This window comes from Mustelus asterias, chromosome 11, assembly GCF_964213995.1.
Source record: "Mustelus asterias chromosome 11, sMusAst1.hap1.1, whole genome shotgun sequence".
NCBI lineage: Eukaryota > Metazoa > Chordata > Chondrichthyes > Carcharhiniformes > Triakidae > Mustelus > Mustelus asterias.
The window spans coordinates 49,878,650-49,901,674 of NC_135811.1; the positions used below are offsets into that span (position 1 = coordinate 49,878,650).

At 46.3% G+C, this 23,025-nt stretch overlaps 1 protein-coding gene across 3 annotated transcripts in view; it reads left to right on the forward strand.

Annotated features, from left to right (window-relative positions):
* The window catches only part of rnls (renalase, FAD-dependent amine oxidase), a 200,317-nt gene that overhangs the window by 30,820 nt on the left and 146,472 nt on the right, over positions 1-23,025 (forward strand). For 2 of the 3 annotated variants that reach the window (XM_078223577.1, XM_078223579.1), the window contains 3 exons: positions 7,943-8,048; positions 16,305-16,450; positions 21,371-21,523. In XM_078223577.1, coding sequence (XP_078079703.1) covers positions 7,943-8,048; positions 16,305-16,450; positions 21,371-21,523 — 405 coding nt within the window. Of the gene's footprint in view, positions 1-3,620; positions 3,857-7,942; positions 8,049-16,304; positions 16,451-21,370; positions 21,524-23,025 lie in introns of those variants that run through there. The other variant, XM_078223576.1, reaches the window with a different exon arrangement.

The window sequence follows — 23,025 nt, forward strand, 5'->3', positions numbered from 1 at the left end:
TGCGTCTGATTGATCGAACCATTTCTATCCAGATGCCCTGCTATCTCCTCTTTAATAATGGATTCCAGCATTTTCCCTACTACAGACGTTAAGCTGACCGGCCTATAGTTACCCGCCTTTTGTCTCCTTCCTTTTTCAAACAGCGGCGTAACATTAGCCGTTTTCCAATCAACCGGCACTACCCCAGAATGCAACGAGTTTTGATAAATAATCACTAACGCATCCACTATTACCTCTGACATTTCTTTCAATACCCTGGGATGCATTCCATCCGGACCCGGGGACTTATCCACCTTCAGTCCCATTAGTCTACCCAGCACTGCCTCTCTGGTAACATTAATTGTATTAAGTATTTCTCCTGCTGCCAACCCTCTATCGTTAATATTTGGCAAACTATTTGTGTCCTCCACCGTGAAGACCGACACAAAAAACTTATTTAAAGACTCAGCCATATCCTCATTTCCCACTATTAACTCCCCCCTCTCGTCCTCCAAGGGTCCAACATTCACTCTAGCCACTCTATTCCTTTTTATATATTTATAAAAACTTTTACTATCATTTTTTATATTAATTGCTAGCCTAGCTTCATAGTCTATCCTTCCTTTCTTTATCGCTTTCTTAGTCTCTCTTTGTTGTTTCTTAAATTTTTCCCAATCACTTGTTTCTCCACTATTTTTGGCCACTCTGTACGCAGCTGTTTTTATTTTAATACTCTCCTTTATTTCCTTCGTTATCCACGGCTGGTTCTCCCTTTTCTTACAATCCTTGTTTTTTGCTGGAATATATTTTTGCTGAGAACTGAAAAGGATCTCCTTAAAAATCCTCCACTGTTCCTCAGCTCTCCTACCTGCCAGCCTGCTCTCCCAGTCTACCTTAGCCAATTCATCCCTCATCCTATCATATTTCCCTCTGTTCAAACAGAGGACACTGGTTTGGGACCAAACTTTCTCCTCTTCCATCTGAATCAGAAATTCGACCATATTGTGGTCACTAGACCCAAGAGGGTCCTTCACAATAAGATCCTTAATTCTACCTACCTCGTTACACAATACCAGATCCAAAATAGCTCGTTCCCTCGTCGGTTCCGTAACATGCTGTTCAAGGAAACTATCCCGACAGCATTCTAAGAACTCTTCCTCCATTCCACCCTTACCGACTTGAGTCTGCCAGTCAATGTGCATGTTGAAGTCCCCCATGATTATTGCCGTTCCGTTTTTACACGCATCCCTTATCTGCTTGTTTATAGCCCTCCCTACCTCAACATTATTATTTGGGGGCCTATATACCACACCTACTAGTGTCTTTCTTCCTCTACTATTCCTCATCTCTACCCATAATGATTCCACGTTTTGTTCCTCAGAGCCTATGTCATCCCTCAGTACTACCCTGATATTATCTCTTATTAATAGCGCGACCCCACCACCTTTTCCTTCCTGTCTATTCTTCCTAAACGCCTGATACCCCTGGATATTCATCTCCCAGTCCTGGTCACCTTTCAGCCACGTTTCTGTAATGGCCACTAGATCGTACCCACTCGTGCTGATTTGCACCATCAACTCATTTACCTTGTTCCGAATGCTTCGTGCATTCAGGCAAAGTGTCCTTATTCCAGCTTTTATCTGGACCCGCTTTGATGAGTCGCGAACACCCTCTCCCTCTACTCCCTTATCTAAATTACCGCCTTCATTCACTTGCACCCTCTCCTCTACCATTAATTTTGTAATTCCCCTTACCCCTGCATCCTCCACCCCATCAATTAGTTCCTTGATCCTAGTCAACTCTTCTAGCTCCCCTTCCCCCAACCTATCTAGTTTAAATTCTCCCCAGTAACCTTAGCCAACCTACCGGCCAGGATATTGGTCCCCGTGTGATTCAAGTTCCACCCGTTTTTTGTATACAGATCACCCCTGCCCCTAAAGAGGTCCCAATGGTCCAGGAACCTGAATCCCTGCCCCCTGCACCAGTCCCTCAGCCACACATTCATCTTCCACCTCACTCCATTCCTGCCCTCACCTTCCCGTGGCACAGGCAGTAATCCTGAGATTACTACCTTTGCTTTCCTCTTTCTCAGCTGTCTCCCTAATTCCCTGTACTCCCTTTTCATGACCCCTTCTCCCTTCCTACCCACATCAGCGGTACCAATATGTACCGCTACCTCAGGCTCCTCTCCCTCCCACCTCAGGATTTCCGGGACGCGACTAGCGACATCCTGGATCCCGGCCCCAGGGAGGCAGACCACCATGCGAGAATCCCGCCTACCTCCGCAGAAACGCCTGTCTGTCCCCTTCACCATCGAGTCCCCGATTAATACTGCCTTCCTCCTCTTTTCCTTAGCCCTCTGAGTTACAGGGCTGGACTCCACTGCGGAGACACGGCCACTGCTGCTTCCCCCAGGCGGGCTGTCCCCCCCAGCAGTACTCAAGCAGGAGTACTTGTTGTGCAGGGGCAAATCCACTGGGGTGCTCTCAACCACCCTAGCCTTACCCTTCCTGGCCATCACCCACTTGGCCTCCTCCCGTTGCCCTGGTGTGACCACCTGATGATAGCTCTTGTCTATCACCTCCTCATTCTCCCTCATCAGCCTAAGATCCTCGAGCTGCAGTTCCAGCTCCCTAACACGGTCCCTCAGGAACCGCAGCTCGACACACCCCTCACAGATGTGGATGTCCGGGAGGCCAGATGCCTCCAGGACCTCCCACATCCTACACTGGGAACAACACACTGGTTTCACACTCATACTGGACACTTTATGTCAAGTAAGACAGTGAAAAGTTAATAAGAGTGTAAGGAAACAAAAAAATAAATAATTAATTAAAGTCAGAAAACCCACTCTCTTACCCTCAGCCTGCTCCTGGGAACAAATCCCTGATATTAACAACTGATATTAAACCCAAACAACTGAGATTAAACCCAAACAACTGAGATTAAACCCAGAACAACTGAGATTAAACCCAGAACAACTGAGATTAAACCCAGAACAACTGAGATTAAACCCAAACAACTGAGATTAAACCCAAACAACTGAGATTAAACCTAAACAACTGATATTAAACCCAAACAACTGAGATTAAACCCAGAACAACTGATATTAAACCCAAACAACTGATATTAAACCCAAACAACTGAGATTAAATCCAAACAACTGAGATTAAACCCAAACAACAGAGATTAAACCCAAACAACTGAGATTAAACCCAAACAACTGAGATTAAACCCAAACAACTGAGATTAAATCCAAACAACTGAGATTAAATCCACAACAACTGAGATTAAACCCAAATAACTGAGATTAAACCCAAACAACTGACACAAAGGGGTAATTTACCATGGCCAATCAACTTAACCTGCACATCTTTGGACTGATGTGTCAAGGTGCTGGGAAGTGATATGTTTTTAGTTCCTGGGTTCAGGAGTGTGATATTAGTTCCTGGGTGCTGGGATGTGATATGTCTGGGTGGAGATAAAAAATAGTTCTTGGGTGCTGGGATGTGATATGTTTTTAATTCCTGGGTTCAGGGGTGTGTTATTAGTTCCTGGGTGCTGGGATGTGATATATCTTTAATTCCTGGGTGTGATATGTCTTTAATTCCTGGGTGCCGGGGTGTGATCTGATTCCTGGTTTGACTGTATGAGTAATCCCGGGTAAAGATTCGCTCGGACAGTGTCAGCTCTGTGCAGTGGGGCGGGGAAGGATCCATGAGAGCTGGCGAGGTCGGTTGCGGCAGGCCTGGAAAAGCTATGGCTCGGGTGCTGATTGTGGGCGCGGGTGTGACTGGCAGCCTGTCCGCTTGCCTGCTCCGCAGAGACATAGGGAGCAAGCTGCGGATAGCTGTATGGGACAAGGCGAGAGGAGCAGGTCAGTGCGGAAGCGAGCCCAGAGACACGTGACCCGCCGGCAATGGATACATTCGTGTGGGCGGGGCCTCATTTCAATAGGGGACTTTCCAGTTGCAGTTTCCCCAGCTGGCCGCCAGGGGTCAGATACTCACCCTCTGAAACACACATCAGGGAGGGAGCAAATCTCATTCTAATCTCATTCCACTCTTCAAATCAGCAGCTCAGATTCTTAACTGCTCTCCTGGTGCATGCCCTGGCTGTCATTCAGGCAGTGTAGTCATTGATTTTCATATTGCTGTCAGAAAGATTGAAAATTGGCATGATGGTTTTAAAGAGCTGGCACATGCTCGATAGGCCGAATAGCCTCTTTCTGTTTGACCTCATTCTGACACATGTTCGGACAGAAAGAACTTGCATCGGTCTAGCAACTCAGAGCATTTCACAGCCAGTGAATCCCATCTGCAACGCGGTTCCTGTAGCTGAATAGGCAAAAGCAGCAGCTAATTGGTGTGCAGTGACCAGCTAGCGCACGGTAGCACAGTGGTTAGCATTGCTGCTTCACAACTCCAGGGACCTGGGTTCGATTCCTGGCTTGGGTCACTGTCTGTGTGGAGTTTGCACATTCTCTTCGTGTCTGCGTGGGTTTCCTCCGGGTGCTCCGGTTTCCTCCCATAGTCCAAAGATGTGCGGGTTAGGTTGATTGGCCATGCTAAAATTGCCCTTAGTGTCCTGGGATGCATAGGTTAGAGGGATTAGTGGGTAAAATGTAGGGATATGGGGGTAGGGTCTGGGTGGGATTGTGGTCGGTGCAGACTCGATGGGCCGAATGGCCTTTCTCTGTGCTGTAGGGTTTCTAAGATTTCTAAAATTCTAAGTTAAGGGCCTATTTGGAGGCTGAACATCAATGTAGACCAATATAATCTATATAATAATTGTTTTTTGTGGTATTGGTTGAGGGACACTGGGAGAACTCTGTTAGAACTGGATACCTCTAAACTTCAGGTAGCGAAAATCAGATCCCCAAAACACTGAACTGTGAGTGGCACAGTGGTTAGCACTGCTGCCTCACAGCACCAGGGACCTGGGTTTGATTCCTGACTTGGGTGGTTGTCTGGGCGGAGTCTGTGCGTTCTCCCCGTGTTTGCGTCAGTTTCCTCTGGGTGCTCTGCTTTCCTCCCACAGTCCGAAAGACGCGCTGGTTAGGTGCATTGGCCACGCTAAATTCTCCCTCAGTGTACCTGAACAGATGCCAGTGTGGTGACTTGTGGTTTTTCACAGTAACTTCATTGCAGTGTTAATATAAGCTTGCTTGTGACAATAAATAAACTTAAACTTTGGAAACTTTTTGCAAATTTCTTACAAGTTACAGGAAGACAGATATTGGCAGTTTTATGAAATGTCAGTAGGGTGGCATGGTGGCACAGTTGTTAGCACTGCTGCCTCACAGTGCCAGGGACCCAGGTTCAATTCTGGCCTCGGTCACTGTCTGTGTGGAGTTTGCACATTCTCCCCGTGTCTGCGTGGGTTTCTTCCAGGTGCTCCGGTTTCCTCCCATCGTCCAAAGATTTGTGGGTTAGGTTGATTGGCCATGTTAAATTGACCCTAGTGTCAGGAGGATTAACAGGGTAAATATGTGGGGTTACGGGAATAGGGCCTGGGTGGGATTGTGGTCAGTACAGACTCGATGGGCCGAATTGCCTCCTTCTGTACAGTAGGGATTCTATGAAATTATCCTGAGGGAGAGAATGTGGTGTAACGTGTTGCACCTAACTGGACTGCACGCCCATTGATTCCTGGCAGAGATTCATAGTGTAGTTTAAGGTTACACTGCACTGACTTTCATAAGTGCTTTTTTGCAATCTTTGCAATTCTAATGTCTTCCAAAGGATGCAGCTCTCATTCCCATAGACCCCTATTAATTTGTGGATTAATTCACACTCACTCAACACTAACTCAGGCCTCCTTTACTGCTCCCCCCAACAGCCACATAAATCCCTGTGGCAAGGAAAGCGGTGGTAAAGTAATTTTTAATTGTTCAACCTCAGGTAATACAATAATGGAACAAGAACTGAAAATGCAGAAAGGTTGAGTCAGCGCAAAGCCAAGTTAATGTTTCCGACGTGAACCTTCAAACATAGCTAATCGTGGAGCCTTGTACTTGAGCTTAAAAAAGGAAGTCAGAACCCACATTTCTATAGTGCCTTCCACAACCTCGGGGTGTCCTAAAGCACTTTACAGCCAATGGAGTTGTATTTGTAATGCAGTCACTGTTGTAATGTAGGAAATGCAGCAGTCACTTTGCACACAGCAAGATTCCACCAGGAGCAATGAGGATATGATGATAATCTGGTTTTGTGTTGTCGGTTGAGAGACAAACATTGGCCACCTCACCAGGGACAATATTCCATCACTTCTCGGAAACAGCAGCAAGGGACCCTTTACATTCACTTAGGAGGGCAGGCACACAAGGGTTTATTTGAATGTTTAGATGTAGAAAGTCAGCTCTCATTGTCACCACAACGAGATCCTGTGTTAGTGACATTGTGGAACTTTTGGAAGTGATTTTTTTGGTTTTCAAATACATTTTTCATATTTCTGTCAAAATGATCCCAGTGCTGAGCCATTTGAATAAGCCATTTGCTCAGCTGTTGTCTCCATATCCATGTCAGAAATCCTCCTGCATTTCCCTGGTCATCTTTGGCCAACTTGCAGATCCTCACTGTTGCCCACTGTTGTCACATTTGCTCTCTGTCTCCCAGCTTCAGTCATGCACTGAGTAAGAGAATTGTAGGGATAGGGTTGTCCCAATGGCCATCCTAGACTGATTTTATTGATGATGAGGATTCCGGGATATTCCTACTCTCATTGTCTTTGATTTGATTTGATTTATTATTGTCACATTATTGGCATGCAATGAAAAGTATTGTTTCTTGCGTGCTATACAAAGCATACCATTCATAGAGTACATAGGGGAGAAGGAAAAGAGAGGGTGCAGAATGTAGTGTTACAGTCATAGATAGGGTTTAGAGAAAGATCAGTTTAATGCAAGGTAAGTCCATTCAAAAGTCTGATGGCAGCAGGGAAGAAGCTGTTCTTGAGTCGGTTGGTATGTGCTCTCAAACTTTTATATCTTTTTCTTGAAAGAAGAAGGTGGAAGAGAGTATGTCCAGGGTGCATGGGGTCCTTGAATATGCTGGCTGATTTTCTGAGGCAGCAGGAAGTGTAGACAGAGTCAATGGATGGGAGGCTGGTTTGCGTGAAGTTTCTTGCGGTCTTGGTCAGAGCAGGAGCCATACCAAGTTGTAATACATCTGGAAAGGATGTCTTCTGTGGTGCATCTGGAAAAGTTGGTGAGAGTCATAGCTGACATGTCAAATTTCCTTAACCTCTTGAGAAAGTAGAGGCATTAATGGACTTTCTTAACTATAGAGTCAGCATGGCGGGACCAGAACAAGTTGTTGGTGATCTGGACACCTAGAAACTTGAAGCTCTTGACCATTTCCACTTCATCACTTGATCATGAGTCTTCTCTCCTGCAATAAGCCCATAAGGCAGTGGTGAATGAAGGAATAGTAGGCAGTATGTTGGAGCAGAGATTCAAAAACAGGCAAATTGGCTCTTGCAAGACTGAGTTGAGCAAATAAAGTCACTGGCCCAGTGTTTCTTTCTCCGTTTGGTGCACAATCTACCTTTAGAATGTGAAACTTCAGTCCTTCCCTTTAAAGAACACTTAATTAATGTTGAATCCAGAGTCACTTAAAGTTTATCGAACATGATTTCTTGTCATGTCAGCAAAATGCAGTCATCTTTATTACTACCTGAGTCAAAATAGTCTACAGGATACCTCCTTCTGTGCTGCCTCTGTGTATTGTATTACAAACTCAGTCATTCTAATAAGATAAAATTACAGATCAGACTACTGTAGTAATAGTAATGTTACCATTAAAGAAATGCTCTTCAAATTGATAGTACCAGAATCCGGTGATCTCTCGACTGCCTGAATTTGTATTTTCTCAAGCTCAGGGTGTGAGTGTTCTAAGAATGTAAGATTCTGCAAATCACAGGGAATGAGGATGTTAAACACCAACATGTTTTTGCTTTAAAGGTGGAAGAATGAGCACCAGCAGAAGTGCCCATGATCCAAACTGCACGGCTGACCTGGGAGCACAATACATTTCTGTCACTCCATATTATGCAGAAAAGCATCAGAGGTATTTGAAAAGGTTCTTAATGTTGATGATTCGATATCACACCAGATAAATAAGTTACAATTTTGATTTATGACTATTGAGAATGTTTAAAATTTCATTTGTGGGATGTGAGTGCTGTGTCAGCATTTCTTGCCCATTCCACATTACTTGTTGAACTGAGTGGATTACTAGGCCACTTCAGAATCAACCACATTGCTGTGGCTCTGGAGTCACATGTAGGCCAGACCAGGTAAGGACGGCAGAATTCCTTCACTAAAGGACATTGGTGAACTAGATGGTTTTTACAACAATGGACAATGGTTTCATGGTCATCATTAGACTTTCAATTCCAGATCAAGTTTCATTCTCTGCTCTGGTGGGGTTTGAACACGGGTCTCCCCAGAACATATATTCTGGGCGGCACAGCTGACATTGTGGGAGGAAACCTGAGTACCTGGACGGCACGGTGGCACAGTGGTTAGCACTGCTGTCTCGCAGTGCCAGGGACCCAGGTTCAATTCCAGCCTTGGGTGACTGTGTGGAGTTTGCACGTCCGCCCTGTGTCTGTGTGGGCTTCCTCCAAAGTTAAAATTAAATGTTAACATTTATTTATTAGTCACAAGTAAGGCTCACCTTAACACTGCAATGAAGTTACTGTGAAATTCCCCTCGTCGCCACAATCCGGCACCTGTTTAGGTCAATGCACCTAACCAGCACGTCTTTTAGATTGTGGGAGAAAACCGGAGCGCCCAGAGGAAACACATGCAGACACGGGGAAAACGTGCAAACTTCACACAGAAGTGACCCAAGCCAGGAATCGAACACGGGTTCCTGGCACTATGAGGCAGCAGTGCTAACCCCTGTGCCACCGTGCCGTCCAGGTGCTCAGGTTTCCTCCCACAGTCCAAAGATGTGCAGATTAGGCAGACTGGCCATGCTAAATTGCCCCTTAGTCTCCAAAGATGTGTAAGTTAGGGGAATTAGTGAGGTACATACGTGGGGTTACGGAGAGAGGGCTTGGGTAAACTGCTCTGACGGAGAGTCGGTGCAGACTCGATGGGCCGAATGGCCTCCTTCTGCATTGTAGGGATTCTATAATTCTGGGTCTTCGGGTTGCCAGTCCAGTGACAATACCATTCATCACCGCTTCCTACTTGTTGCTAAATTTAAGCAGCTGCCTTATTAAACTCGACCGATTTTTCTCCAGGGGCAAGACAAAAAGTCTAAAAGTGCCCACAATCTGACAAATTACAGCAGCCTATTATGATTTAGTACACTCCTTGAAGTCTGCATAGTTTACATAAACAAGGGCTAAGCAAACGTTATTTTGTTGGGAGAGAGAGCAGGGGAGTGAGTCATTTTTGCTGCAGCAGTTTCACACACAAATGTATTCCCTCATGATTTTTATCATGTATTTACCAACCCTTTTTTAATTTGTTCGTAAGCATTTTCCCATGTAAAGGATCCATTTACTACACCCTTTGGAAGGCACGCACACACTGTGAGTTGAATAAAGGAGTAGAATTAATTAAAAACTGTATGGCATCGTCATAATCTTAAAATTAAAGCTTTGTCATTTGGGAGTGACATCAGGAAGCATTTTTTCACATAAAAATTAGGCGATCTGGAACCTTCTCTCCTGAAAAGGACAGCACGGTGGACCAGTGGTGAGCCCTGCTGCCTCACAGCACCAGGGACCTGGGTTCGATTCTGGCCTTGGGTGACTGTCTGTGTAGAGTTTGCATGTTCTCCCCGTGTCTGCGTGGGTTTCCTCCGGGTGCTCCGGTTTCCTCCCACACTCCAAAGATGTGCGGGTTAGGTTGATTGGCCACGCTAAATTGCCCCTTAGTGTTAGGGTTAACACATAGAGTTATGGGAATAGGGCCTGGGTGGGATTGTTGTCGGTGTAGGATCGATGGGCCAAATGGCCTCTTTCTGCACCGTAGGGATTCTATTCTTCCATGAGGTGCTGGGGATCAAATGGAATTTTTAAGACTGTGATGGATATATATTTGGAGAAAAAGTGGGTAAATGGAATGGAGGTATGGGTCAGTCACAATCTAGTTGAATGGCAGAACAGGCTGAAGGGTCTGAATGGCCTCCTCCTGTTCCCGTGTTCTTAGAATGGCTTATTGGCAGTAGAGAGGAAGGTGGCATTTATCACGCTGGTACAGTGGAGCAGTAGCCTCAAGACGAATGGTGGGGACAGTCCTGCCCTTCAGAGTTCCCAGTCACTGTGTGCACCGCTGTCGGGAGGAGTGACTCAAGGACCCGGAAGCAACTTACTTGCTGCCATATTGGCTTGGGTTGACTGGGGTCGGACACGGGAAGGAATAAAGCGGAGGGAGGTTACCTTCATTGGGGATGGGCTAAAAAATAATGGCGTGGCCAGCGACGACCTAATCCTGAGCGGAATTTTAAAAAAAAATCATATTAAAGAAGAACAGTTGACTTATGCCACACCAATTTGTAATCTAATTAAGCCTCTATCTGGGTTACTTTGAGATGAATGGTTCAGGAAAGCAATAAAGAACGTTTCCCATCCCTCTTAGTCTCCTTTCCACAGTTTTCATGGGATATTTCTATCATGACTAAGCTAGGAGTTAACTGAGCAGTGATGAGAATTTGTTTGACAAGATCTTAATGTAAGCCTTTGAATGTTTTATGTTCAACTTTGGAGGTTGCATTTTAAGTTTAATTCAAATGTAAATTATGCATTTGAACAGATTTCTTCCTCTGACAGTTCTGTATACCTGGTAGTGCAGCATCAGAGAATAACAATCAAACTGAAGTCTCTTTCAGTGTACTATTTTTGCATTTTCAACCCTGCTAATTATTGAACAAAGAACAAAAAAAATTACAGCACAGGAACAGGCCCTTCGGCCCTCCAAGCCTGCACCGACCATGCTGTCCGACTGAACTAAAACCCCCTACCCTTCCGGGGACCATATCCCTCTATTCCCATCCTATTTATGTATTTGTCAAGACATCCCTTAAAAGTCACTATCGTATCTGCTTCCACTACCTCCCCCGGCAACGAGTTCCAGGCACCCACCTCCTTCTGTGTAAAAAAAACTTGCCTCCTTTAAACCTTGCCCTTCGCACCTTAAACCTGTGCCCCCTAGTAATTGACGCTTCCATCCTGGGAAAAAGCTTCTGACTATCCACTCTGTCCATGCCTCTCATAATCTTGTAGACTTCTATCAGGTCACCCCTCAACCTCCGTCGTTCCAGTGAGAACAAACCAAGTTTCTCCAACCTCTCCTCATAGCTAATGCCCTCCAACCAGGCAACATCCTGGTAAATATTTTCTGTACCTTCTCCAAAGTCTCCACATCCTTCTGGTAGTGTGGCAACCAGAATTGAAGACGATATTCCAAGTGCAGTCTAACTTTTAGGTTGTAAGATTATAGAACAATAGAATCCCGACAATGTAGAAAGAGATAATTCGGTCTGTCGAGTCAGCACCGACTCTCTGAAATAACATCTTACCCCAGGTCCAATCCCTGCCCTATCTCCATAACCCTGCGCATTTACCATGGCCACTAACACTAAGAGGAAATTTAACATGACCAATCCACCTAATCCGCACATCTTTGCACTGTGGGAGGAAACCGGAGCACCCGGAGGAAACCCACGCAGACACGGGGAGAACGTGCAGACTCCGCACAGACAGTGACCCAAGGTCGGAATCGAACTCGGCAGCAGCAGTCTTAAGCACTGTGCCACCCAGCCACCCCATTATGTTTGACATTGGGTGGTATTCACAATACTGTGTCACCCAAGATAGGTTTCGGTCAAAAAAGACCCTTCGGCCTATTTGATATTCCAGAATAGAAACATGAAAAATGGAGCCAAAATTAGGCCATTCGGCCCTTCGAGCCTGCTCCGCCATTCATTTTGATCATGGCTGATATCAAATTCAATATCCTGATTCCCCCTTACCACCATATCCCTTGATTCCTTTAGCCCCGAGACCTATATCTAATTTCTTCTTGAAATCACACAATGTTTTGGCCTCAACTACTTTCTGTGGTAATGAATTTCCCACATTCCCCACTCTCTGGGTGAAGAAATTTCTCCTCACCTCGGTTCTAAAAGGTTTACCCCTTATGCTCAAACTATGACCCCTAGTTCTGGACTCCCCCCACTGTTGGGAACATTCTTTCTGAATCTACCCTGTCTAACCCTGTTAGAATTTTATAAGTTTCTATGAGATCCCCTCTCACTCTTCTAAACTCCAATGAATATAATCCCAACCGACTTAGTCTCTTCTTATGTGGCAGAACTGGCATCCCAAGAATCAGCCTGGTAAACCTTTTCTGTTCTCCCTCTATAACAAGGACATCCTTCCTCAGATAAGGACACCAAAACTACGCACAATACTCCAGGTGTTGCCTCACCAATGCCCTACACAACTGCAACAAAACATCTCTATTTCTATTCTCAAATCCTCTGGCTATGAAGGCCAACATACCCTATGACTTATTTACTGCCTGCTGTACCTGCACGCCTACTTTGTCAACATTACTCCTCCCATTATAGTATCCAGCTGTTTCTTGAATGGATTTGGTGCCAAGTTGCTGCACACCCACATCCTATAGTGGAGTCAGACACTTTAGGAACATTTAAGCGGTTATTGGATAGGCACATGGAGCACACCAGGATGATAGGGAGTGGGATAGCTTGATCTTGGTTTCAGATAAAGCTCGGCACAACATTGTGGGCCGAAGGGCCTGTTCTGTGCTGTACTGTTCTATGTTTATCCTGTCAACTGATCAAGGTTTGCCCTTTGACCTCCACGACCCTTGATCTTCCACTCTATTGGGCTGCTTGCCTGATGTATCTGTAAGCAATGCTCCAGATTTACTCTCTCTATCTCTGTGCCCTCTGAGGTATCCATTCATGGGCCTGAAAGTCCTAGCCCATCAGGTCATTCCTTACACCTCTTCCTTCACATGGGAAATTAACGTAATTGCCCTTTGCTTTACTTGTAAGACTGATTGGGTTCAGTTACGTCACAGCACTTGGAACTATATTAAGATAAGACACGCTTCAAGAGGCTTCAGTTCTAAGCATGGTTGACAAACTAGATAAAATTCTTAGTTTGATTTTGTTTAGTTTGATATGTAAATATGTTCTGCTACTGTTAAATTAAGAACAAAAGTCTATAAAAAGAGTTAATGATAAGAGTTAAGGAGATACTGAAAGCAAAGAGAAGTTTTATAATTTCAATATGTCCTTCTTTCTATTCTACGTGTTAAATTAAGAACAAAAGTCTATAAAAAGAGTTAATGATAAGAGTTAAAGAGATACTGAAAGCAAAGAGAAGTTTTATAATTTCAATATGTCCTTCTTTCTATTCTACGTGCACATCAGCTGTCGATTTGTGAAGAGTAGACATTCCTGTTGGAGTAGCAACCTGCATTTTTATAGCACCTCTATGGCTAATTATTTACTTAGAAAACATAATCTATCATCCAGAGACATATTAACAAGCGAACGCATACTGAGCCATAGTTTTAGGGTTAGGAGCAATGCCCAAAAACCTGGGCAGAAATCTAGGCCCTGGGGTTTAGCCTGGAAGTCTCCACTTTCCGAGTTTCAAGAAGGTTTTTTCAAAGGCAGAGGGATCTTTGTGAAAGTGGATGAGTTTGCTGCCACTGATTCTACAGCAGAGGATGGGGAAATGCACAGAGGGTTCGAATTGGAGAATTGAAAAGAAGAGTGGAGATATGGGGCGCAATCTTACCAAAACATTTCGAAAGGCACCTCAGATTGCCCAACTTTTGGCGAGGCGAGGTGATAAGGTCGGGCGGGAGAGGCTCGGTTTTTCACCTCCCCACATTGTACCGGCACTGTTTTGCCGGTGAAATCAGCTTCGCGAGCTCTTCCGGTTTGGGGGAGGAGGGGGCGATCAGCAGCGGGTGGGAGGGAACTCTGCTGGTGGGGTGATTGGCGGCAGGATTGGGGGGAGGGAACCTGCAGAAGGGTTGGTGATCGGGGTGGGAGGGAACTCCGCGGTGGGCAGGGAGTGAAGATGTCCATGGGGGGTGTCTCGATGTACGTCGGAGGGGGTCCTGATGTCAGTGGACCTGATGTCCATGGGCCGGGGGGAGGGAGGTGGCAGGAGATCTCCCAGTACACTGGGAGATTGGGGCACCTCAGTAATGGTGCCTCTAGAGCTCAGCCACTGGCTTCTCTGGTGAACTCAGGCTTCGCGCAACCACCCCCACCCCCCCACCCAACCCCCCACCTCCTGCTGGCGATAATCGTATCCTGGCACTTTTTTTGCACCTATGTGTCATAAGGTTGCATTTTCAAACTCGCCCAAAAAACGAGTCTGAAACTCTCCCACTCTCTCACTCGTTCAGCACTTAGGGAGGAATTTTATGAAAAAAATTCTAACTGGTTGCGGGGGGGAGGAGGTTTGGGGGGGGGGTGTTGAGGGGCGGGAGCCTGCACTCATCAGTGAAGCTGGCTGCTGAGCTTCAGGGGTTCACTGGGAGATCTTCTGCCGCCCCCTCCCCAACCAAACCCCATGGACATCGGGGCCCCCCCGACAGACATTGCCACCCCTCCCCCCCCACAGACATCAGGAACCCCCCACTATGGACATCACCCTATCCCACCCACAGATCGCCCCCTGCAGAGTTCCCACCCTCCCCTCCCTCCCCGATCACCAATCACCCCGCAGTAAAATTCCGCCCCCCCCCCCCCCGCTGATCGCCCCCCTATCATTTACATGGTGCCAAGCAGGCAGAGTCAGGGTGCCAGGCTGGCATTGCCCTCTCGGCCCTGCCCCTGAGGCTTCAATGGCCTCTGATCCCCCTTTCTGGGCGCGAAGCCGATTTTGCCTCCTCAACAGTGCTGGTCCGATCGGGGGAGCTGAAAAACTGGGCGCAAAACTAATTTTTCGCCTACGGCCCGATCTTACCACCTCGCCTCGCCGGAAATATGGCGGCACAAGGTCGTAAGATCACGCCCTTCGAATTGTTTTCATAAACATGCTGTACGAGCGAGAAAACGAGAGCGAATTGCGCTGATTTTTCCAACGAGCTCGGCCGTGCAAACTTCCCACACCCTGTCCATTTTTTTTAACAGTTGATAGCTTTACCCTGGGTGGGGGTGGGGTGGGGGTGGGGGGAGCCTCTGCATGCCGGTGAAGCTGGCTTCAAAGCGCTTGGTTGCCATTGTGCATGGTGCCCTGATCTCTCAGTGTACTGGGACACCTCCCGCCACCCCCTCTCCCCCCGGGGCATCGGACCCCCCCCCCCCCCCCCCCCCCCCACCCCCGGCATCACCAGCGACATGGGGACGCTCCCGGTGAATCACCATCATAACCCTTATACAGCCCACCCCACCACTCCCTCCGCAGCCCCTCTGTACAGCCCCCCTTTGTCAAACAGCCCCCATTTGCCAGTCTCCCCGCTTTTGCCATTCACCCTCTATTTGCCCCCTGCATGCCCCCCCTTCAGAGCACCTCCCCCTTACATACTCCTGTCATAACCCCAACCCCACTCAGTCCCCACCCATACTCAGGCCCCACCCACTTCACACTGCCCCTGGCACAGCTATGGTGCCCGATGAGCACAGCCCTGTGATGCCCCCGACCACTTGGGGGCTTCAATGGCCTCTGATCCCCCCGGCATGGCCATGGTGCCTGGTCCCCGCTGGTGGGGACCATGAGTGATTCTCACCAGCGAGACCTGACGCCGACAAGAGGGGAAGCATCCTGGAGGCCGGTAACAGCTGTGCCGGCCCTGCTAATGGGATTAAAAGGAAGCCGATCCCGCTGGCAAAACAGGGCCGGGAAGACAGCGTGTGACCCACAGGTGGCACAGCCAGCTGGTAAAATCATGCCCACAAAGTGGAATGAGAACTTTGAGAACCGTGAGTGGGGCATAGAGAAGTAATGGTCAGCAAGAATGGTTAGGGGTGGGGGTGGGGGAGAAGGGGAAGGAAAAGGGAATCTGAGAAGGGTGTGGAGTTTATGGAGACTGAAAATTTGCCTGAGAAACAGACGAGACATGAGGAGTAGAGGTGACAGAATCAAGGATGCGGGCTCCATGAGCAGTGGGGGTGAGGTAGGGGTGGAAACAAGTCATACTGCACCATGGAACAGGCACATTGGTAATGGATAAGATAAGTGATTTCTTGCTTTAGCTCAGGGTGACCTCTGGCTGTAAGCCAACTAGGTCTAAGGCTCAAATGGAAATTGTACACACTCGGAGGTCCAGTATTTAACTGGTTGGCACTGTGTCTTTTTTGTTGTAGTTTCTATGAAGAATTGCTATCACGTGGCATTTTAGCACCATTGCTCAGTCCTGTGGAGGGATTGGTACAAAAAGAGAAAGGAATCTGTAACTACGTGGCACCACAAGGGATTTCCTCGATTGTCAAACATTACCTCGCAGACTCAGGTACTGGATTGTAAAATTAGCCTTCGTGCCCAGTTTGCTAACTCACCCATTTCTTAATTTGCTAAAGTCACTCGGTGGCCGAGTGTCAACTTTGGATGTTTTTAAATAGCTCAGGGCACTCCTTCGCTCTTGGATACTAACGCCCCAATTTCTGCCCTTACTGTGCCCAAGAGGATTCCAAATGACCGTGTTTATATCAATACCTCTTCATGAAGAGGTTGGAATAATTTTCAGAGAATGTAAGCCCACTATTCAAAAAGGGAAGTCGAGAGAAAACAGGGAACTTTAGACCAGTGAGCCTAACGTCGGTACTGGGGAAGTTGCTAGAGTCCATTATCAAGGATTTCATAACTCAGTATTTGGAAAGCAGTGGTATAATCAGACAAAATCAGCATGGGTTTACAAACAGGAAATCATGCTTGACGAACCGACTGAAGTTGTTTGAGGATGTAACTAGTAGAGTTGACCAAGGATAACTGGTGGATGTGGTTTATTTAGGCTTTCAGAAGTCTTTTGATAAGCTCGCTCATAGCAAAATAATATGTAAAGTTAAAGTGCATAGGATTGCGAGTAGTGTATTGAGATGGATAGAAAGCTGGTTAGCAGATAGAAAGCAAAGAGTTGGCATAAGTGGGTCTTTTTCCAGTGGCAGGCAGTGACGAGTGGGGTACTGCAGGGATCTGTGCTAGGACCCCAACTGTTCACATTATATAGTAATGATTTGGAAGAGGGAACTAAATGTATTACTTCCAAATTTGCAGATGATACAAAGTTGGGTGGGAGAGTGAGCTGTGAGGAGGATGCAGAGATGCTTCAGCGTGATTTGGATGGGCTGAGTGAGAGGGCATCGATGCAGTATAATGTGGATAAATGTGAGTTTATAGTAGCAATAGCAGAAAGGCAGATTATTTTTTGAATGGGTGTAAATTGAGAGAGGTAGATACTCAGCGAGACCTTGGTATCCTTGTGCATCACTCACTAAAAGTAAACGCACAGGTACAGCAGAAAGTAAAGAAGGCAGATGGAATGTTGGCCTTTATAGCGCGAGGATTTGAGTATAGGAATAGGGACATTTTACTGCAATTCTACAGGGCGTAGGTAAGGCCGTACCTGGTGTATTGTGTGCAGTTTTGATGTCGTTATCTGAGGAAGGATGTCCCTGCTATAGAGCGAGTACAGCGAAGGTTTACCAGGCTGATTCCTGGGATGGCAGGTCTGTCATATGAGGTCAGACTAAGTCAGTTAGGATTGTATTCATTGGAGTTTAGAAGGGTGAGAGGGGATCTCATAGAAACTTAAAATTCTAACAGGGTTAGACAGGGTAGATTCAGAAAGAATGTTCCCGAGGGTGGGTAAGTCCAGGACTAGGGGGTCATGGTTTGAGGAGAAGGGGTAAATCTTTTAGAACTGAGGTGAGGAGGAATTGCTTCACCCAGAGAATGGTGAACGTGTGGAATTCACTACCATAGAAATCATGAGATCAAAGCATTCTGTAATTTCAAAAAGAGATTAGATATAGCTCTTGGGCTAAAGGGATCAAGGGGTATGGGCCGGGACGGGGGGAGGGGGAGGAGGGGGGGGGGGGGGTGGAATCAGGATATTGATTTCAATGATCAACCATGATCAAAATGAATGGTGGAGCAGCCTCGAAGGGCTGAATGGCCTACTCATGCTTCTACTTTCTGTGTTTCTAAATTGGAAAATAATTTGCTAAATTGTGAAGCCAGCGATTAATGTGCTAAAATGGTTACATTGTCCCGCCCAAACTGAGCACTCTTCATTACATTTTAAAAAGCAATATATATGCTTGCGTGCAGAACGTTTTTCATTTTTAAAATGTCTTTATTTTACTCCTGAATTTGCTGTGAAGTCAGAAGAGTGAGGTCGTGGAAAAACTGGAAAGAGGAATTTGAAAATGGTTGAGCTGTTTTGTGCTGGCCCTGGATCAGAGAGAAGTACAAATAGTGGAAGTCCCATGAAAAGAAGATGGATTCAATTATTGGCTCTGGGTCATAGTGTGAGCAGAAGAGATGGGGCAGTGACACAGCAGGTCAAAGCTTACATTGTCAGGCGACCAGTAACGATGGAAAGCCGGTGTACAGGGTTAACCGAATTACATAGGACAGATCATCTTGTGACATTGTTAATGTTTCAAAGTAAATTCTAACAAGGAAGCACTTTCTGAGTAATTTAGTTCAATAAACCTTGAATGTGTTGCCAAATTACAGAGAAGAAAAATAACCAGTGCAAATAAATGGAAAATATTGCAAGCAGAACGTGGAAAAAGTGGCGCTGTCAGAGCTATAGAAGAAGTTGAAAGTGATTTAGGAGTATTATTTGCAGACTTAATGTTCAACATGCCTGATTACTGTAGAGAGCAGCTGACATCACTAATGAATGCTGACCTAAATAGACAAGTGAGCGCAGGTCAGAGAAATGTGACCTTAAATTCTATAATACTCTGGTCAGACAAATGTTTGGAATACTGTTTATAAACTACTAAAAACGCTGTGAATACTCAGCAGCTCTGACAGCGTCAGTGCAGAAAGAAACAGAGTTAGCTTTCAGGTCACGAAATGCGAACTGGAAAATGTTAAAGATGTAAGAGGTCTCAAGCAAGTTAGATGCTGCCAAAGTGCACAAGGAAAGAATATAAGGGAAGGGAATCACCCTAGGGTGCAAAGCAGGAAAAATAAAATGATGAAAAGGACGATAGTGCAAGGCAAAAGAAGATGGTAATGGGATAAATAAGGTAATGAAAGATGGGTCTGGAGGAGGTGTAAATGGCAATAGCAGAACCATCACCAGCCGCCTGTAAAAAGGGAAGACAAAGATTATGATCTTAAATTCTTGACTTCAGTGTTGAGTTCAGAAAGCCATAAAGTACTTTATCAAAAAGATGAGCTGCTGTTCCTCCAGCTTAAGCTGAGCTTCATTGTCACAGTGTCAGAAAATCAGGGCCAATGTGTCAGAATGTGAGTAAGTTGGAGAATTAAAATGGCAACTTGGGGCCCTTGGGCTGAACTAAGATGTTCGGCAAAGCAGTCACCCAGTTTGCGCTTGGTTTCCCCAGATGGCCAAATTGTCGGACAAGTCAAAATCTGTACAAGTGCCTCAGTGGGAAATAATTGCAAAGTGTAGTGAACTTCAGAATTCAGGCCGTATCAGCTAGGTTAGCTTGCCTTGGTATTGTGCTCACTATTCGTTTACTGGGGCGAGGGGGAGGGGGGAAACTGACGGCTTTCACACCTGGGACGGCATTAAATGGATGCGATGGGGATCTCGCCACCAGCTAGAGGGCCCCAAGTCTCCGCTTTTAGGGATGGCCCACCACATTCACATGCCATTCAGGCACTTGTCAGGCCAGCAGCGGGCCCTCCTCAGGATCCTGAGCGCAGTAGTCCGCCCCACCACGAGTTGCCGGCCAATCAGAGTCCAACAGCTCTATTAAATGGCAGTGCCACTGAGGAGCTGGTGGCTACTTTCGGTAACGCACCCACCCAAGTCTTAGGATTTTGCTGGATCTCAGGCCACAGATGAGTGAAAGCGGGAGGAGGTTCACGGGGTGAGATTGAGGGGGGTCCACAGCAGGGGCAGGGGGTGGCTTTCAGCGGTACAAATCCCCAACTTCATAGAGTGCCTGATGGACAGTCCATAGAAGCCTGCAAGCAACCCCACACAGATGAGCCATAGATGAGTCGTGCTTCCCGCATGGCGAGCCATCTGACCACTCAGGGGTTAAGTGGTGGTGGGATGAAGTGAACCATCCACAACTCTTCCTTTAATAGGGGTGGAGGCAGGAAGGTGATAGGGTCTCCACCTGCCATACACCCACCTGATTCAATTCACCTTCAGCACCAAACTCACATTAAACACCATCCCTGGCCACTATTGAGTGCCCGCTGCTCGTGTCCATGGGGGAGATCAAATGCAGATAGGGCCTGGGTCAGCTGTGACATCCTCACAAGTGAATCACATTCAAACATTGACATGCTGGATCATGAGGTTTAGCTACATGGGAAAATATCAGAGGCCTCCTGATGCTCATAGAACAATATCCAGTTCTGTAAATTGGATCATCATTTGAAACAGACAACGTGCAGGGCTCCAGGGAAAAGGTGGAGGTTGGGGGAGAAGGGGGCGGGGGGCATGATGGGAGTGTCATGAGGTTATTTGCTCCTGAGAAGGGCCAGTGCACGTATGGACAATGGGCCAAATGGCCTCCTACTGTACTGTAACCATCCTATGATTTTGTGTCACTGCTTCAGGAGAGAGATATTAGAGAAGATAGGAAAATGTGGAGATGAGAGGGGCATTGGGGTGGGTTTTGGGTGAGGAGGTTGGTGGATTGGGGGGGTGAGTGAGGGGATTGGTGATTGGGGGCGGGCGGTGGGTGAGGGGGTTGATGGATTGGGGGCGGGTGCTGGGTGAGGGGGTTGGTGGATTGGGGGCGGGGGCTGGGTGAGGGGGTTAGTGGATTGGGGGCAGGTGGTGGGTGCAGGGTTGGTGGGTGAGGGGATTGGTGGATTGGGGGCGGGGGCTGGGTGAGGAGGTTGGTGGATTGGGGGCAGGTGGTGGGTGACAGGGTTGGTGGGTGGGGGGATTGGTGGATTGGGGGTGGGTGACAGGGTTGGTGGGTGGGGGGATTGGTGGATTGGGGGTGGGTGAGGGGGTTGGTGGGTGAGGGGATTGGTGGCGGGTGGTGGATGAGGGGGTTGGTGGAGAGTCTGTTTTGTGTTATGCTTCAATCTTTTGTTTAGAAAAAGTTTTATTTAGAAAAATGATCCCTATTTTTTGAAAGCACAAATGAAAAGGATGATATGTCGTTTCACATTGCCAGACTTTGGTACATTTTTTCTGCACGTTATCTTCCTCTCACTGTTTGTTTCTAATTACTTTTCACAAACCACACGGGAGCAGATGTGTTTTATAATCGCCATGTTACTCACATCAACCTGAAAGAAGGCAAGTTGGAAGTCTGCAGCCTATCAGCACCTTCCGAAATGTTTGATGCAGTTGTTTTAACGATGCCTGTCCCACAAATTCTTCAGCTGCAGGGGCACATTGAGAATTGTGAGTACCATTATCTTTTAAGCAAGTCTTTCTAGGGACTCTCCATCATCGACACTATTTCTGTTGCCACTCTAGAATTGGACGTAATTACAGTCCTTGTGAAGCATATGAATACTTGATGCTTGATTCTCATCATTTTCACTGCTTCTCCCTTAATGCTCCATTAACTTTAATCATTAAGGTTATATGAAATTGCAAATGACCTCAGCCAGCTAACGCTTTACCTGATTATAATGCATACTTAAAACAAATTGTTACAGATGCCTGTAAGGACAGTGTATGTGTGCGTGTGAGAGAGAGAGATGCAAAAGTGAAGGAGATGTAAACTGATAACAGCTAGACTCAGTTAACTACACTGATGCAGCATGATGGTACAGTGCCAGGGACCCGGGTTCAATTCCACCATTGTGTCACTATCTGTGCAGAGCCTGCATGTTCTCCCAGTGTCTGCGTGGGTTTCCTCCAGCTGCTCCGGTTTCCTCCCACAGTCCAAAAGATGTGCTGTTTAGCTGCGTTGGCCATGGTAAATTCTCTCTCAGTTTACCCAAACAGGCGCCAGAATGTGGCGACTAGGGGATTTTTATCGTGACTTCATTGCAGTGGTAATGTAAGTCTACATGTGACGCTAATAAATAAACTTTAAACTGTGGACTATTAAGAATCTGTATCTGAGAATTCTGACATCTGCAGCCTTCAAAATAAAACAATTCTTTAATTGTAATATTTCCTAATATGATTGCACTGTCAATTTTAAATGACATGCAATTCTCTTAAAATTGGCAATCTTTCTAAAGATCAACATAATGGTAACATCTCTGTCCATAAATACTGATCAGTCACTCAATAACTTCACCAAAGTTCATTACTGTCTGTGCTTCCTTCAAAGTTCATTCATTCTTCCTTTCCCCTGACATGGGATTTTTTATAGGAGGAAATTGAAAATATTTAAAACCACCTTTCTATAGAAGTGGTACAAACAATTCAGTTTATCTTCATCCAACTTAATGCTGTATTTTCCTCAGGCACAGGTTTTTCTGTGAACCGGACAAACCCTCTGGTTTCTCTTAAATAACAAACAGACAAACTGGGATTGCTTAGTCTGTCCGACCGTATGGCTTTAAGCACATCCAGCCTAAAGTAGCAATTTAACAAATTAAAAAGCGTCAGGAACATTAACTCATCGGAGGTTTGGAGCTGGGTTTTACATAACGCAGTCTTGTTATTGGTGAAGAAATTTAGCATTGCAAAGAGAACGGGAATGGAGAAATCTTCATTAAAACTGCATTAACTTCATTAGAACTTAAGGCCACAAAATGTGGTTGTGTGGGGCACTTTATTCCTGCAGCACTGCTGTTCTGGTTCTGAAATGGTGTTGGCACCTTGTATGGTACGACTGGTGCAGCCTGCACTGGACACCATCATGAGTAGGGCGTTGGCAGGGACACAGGTATACAGAATAGGCGAATGATGGCCTTAAGCACATCCAGTTATACAGAATAGGC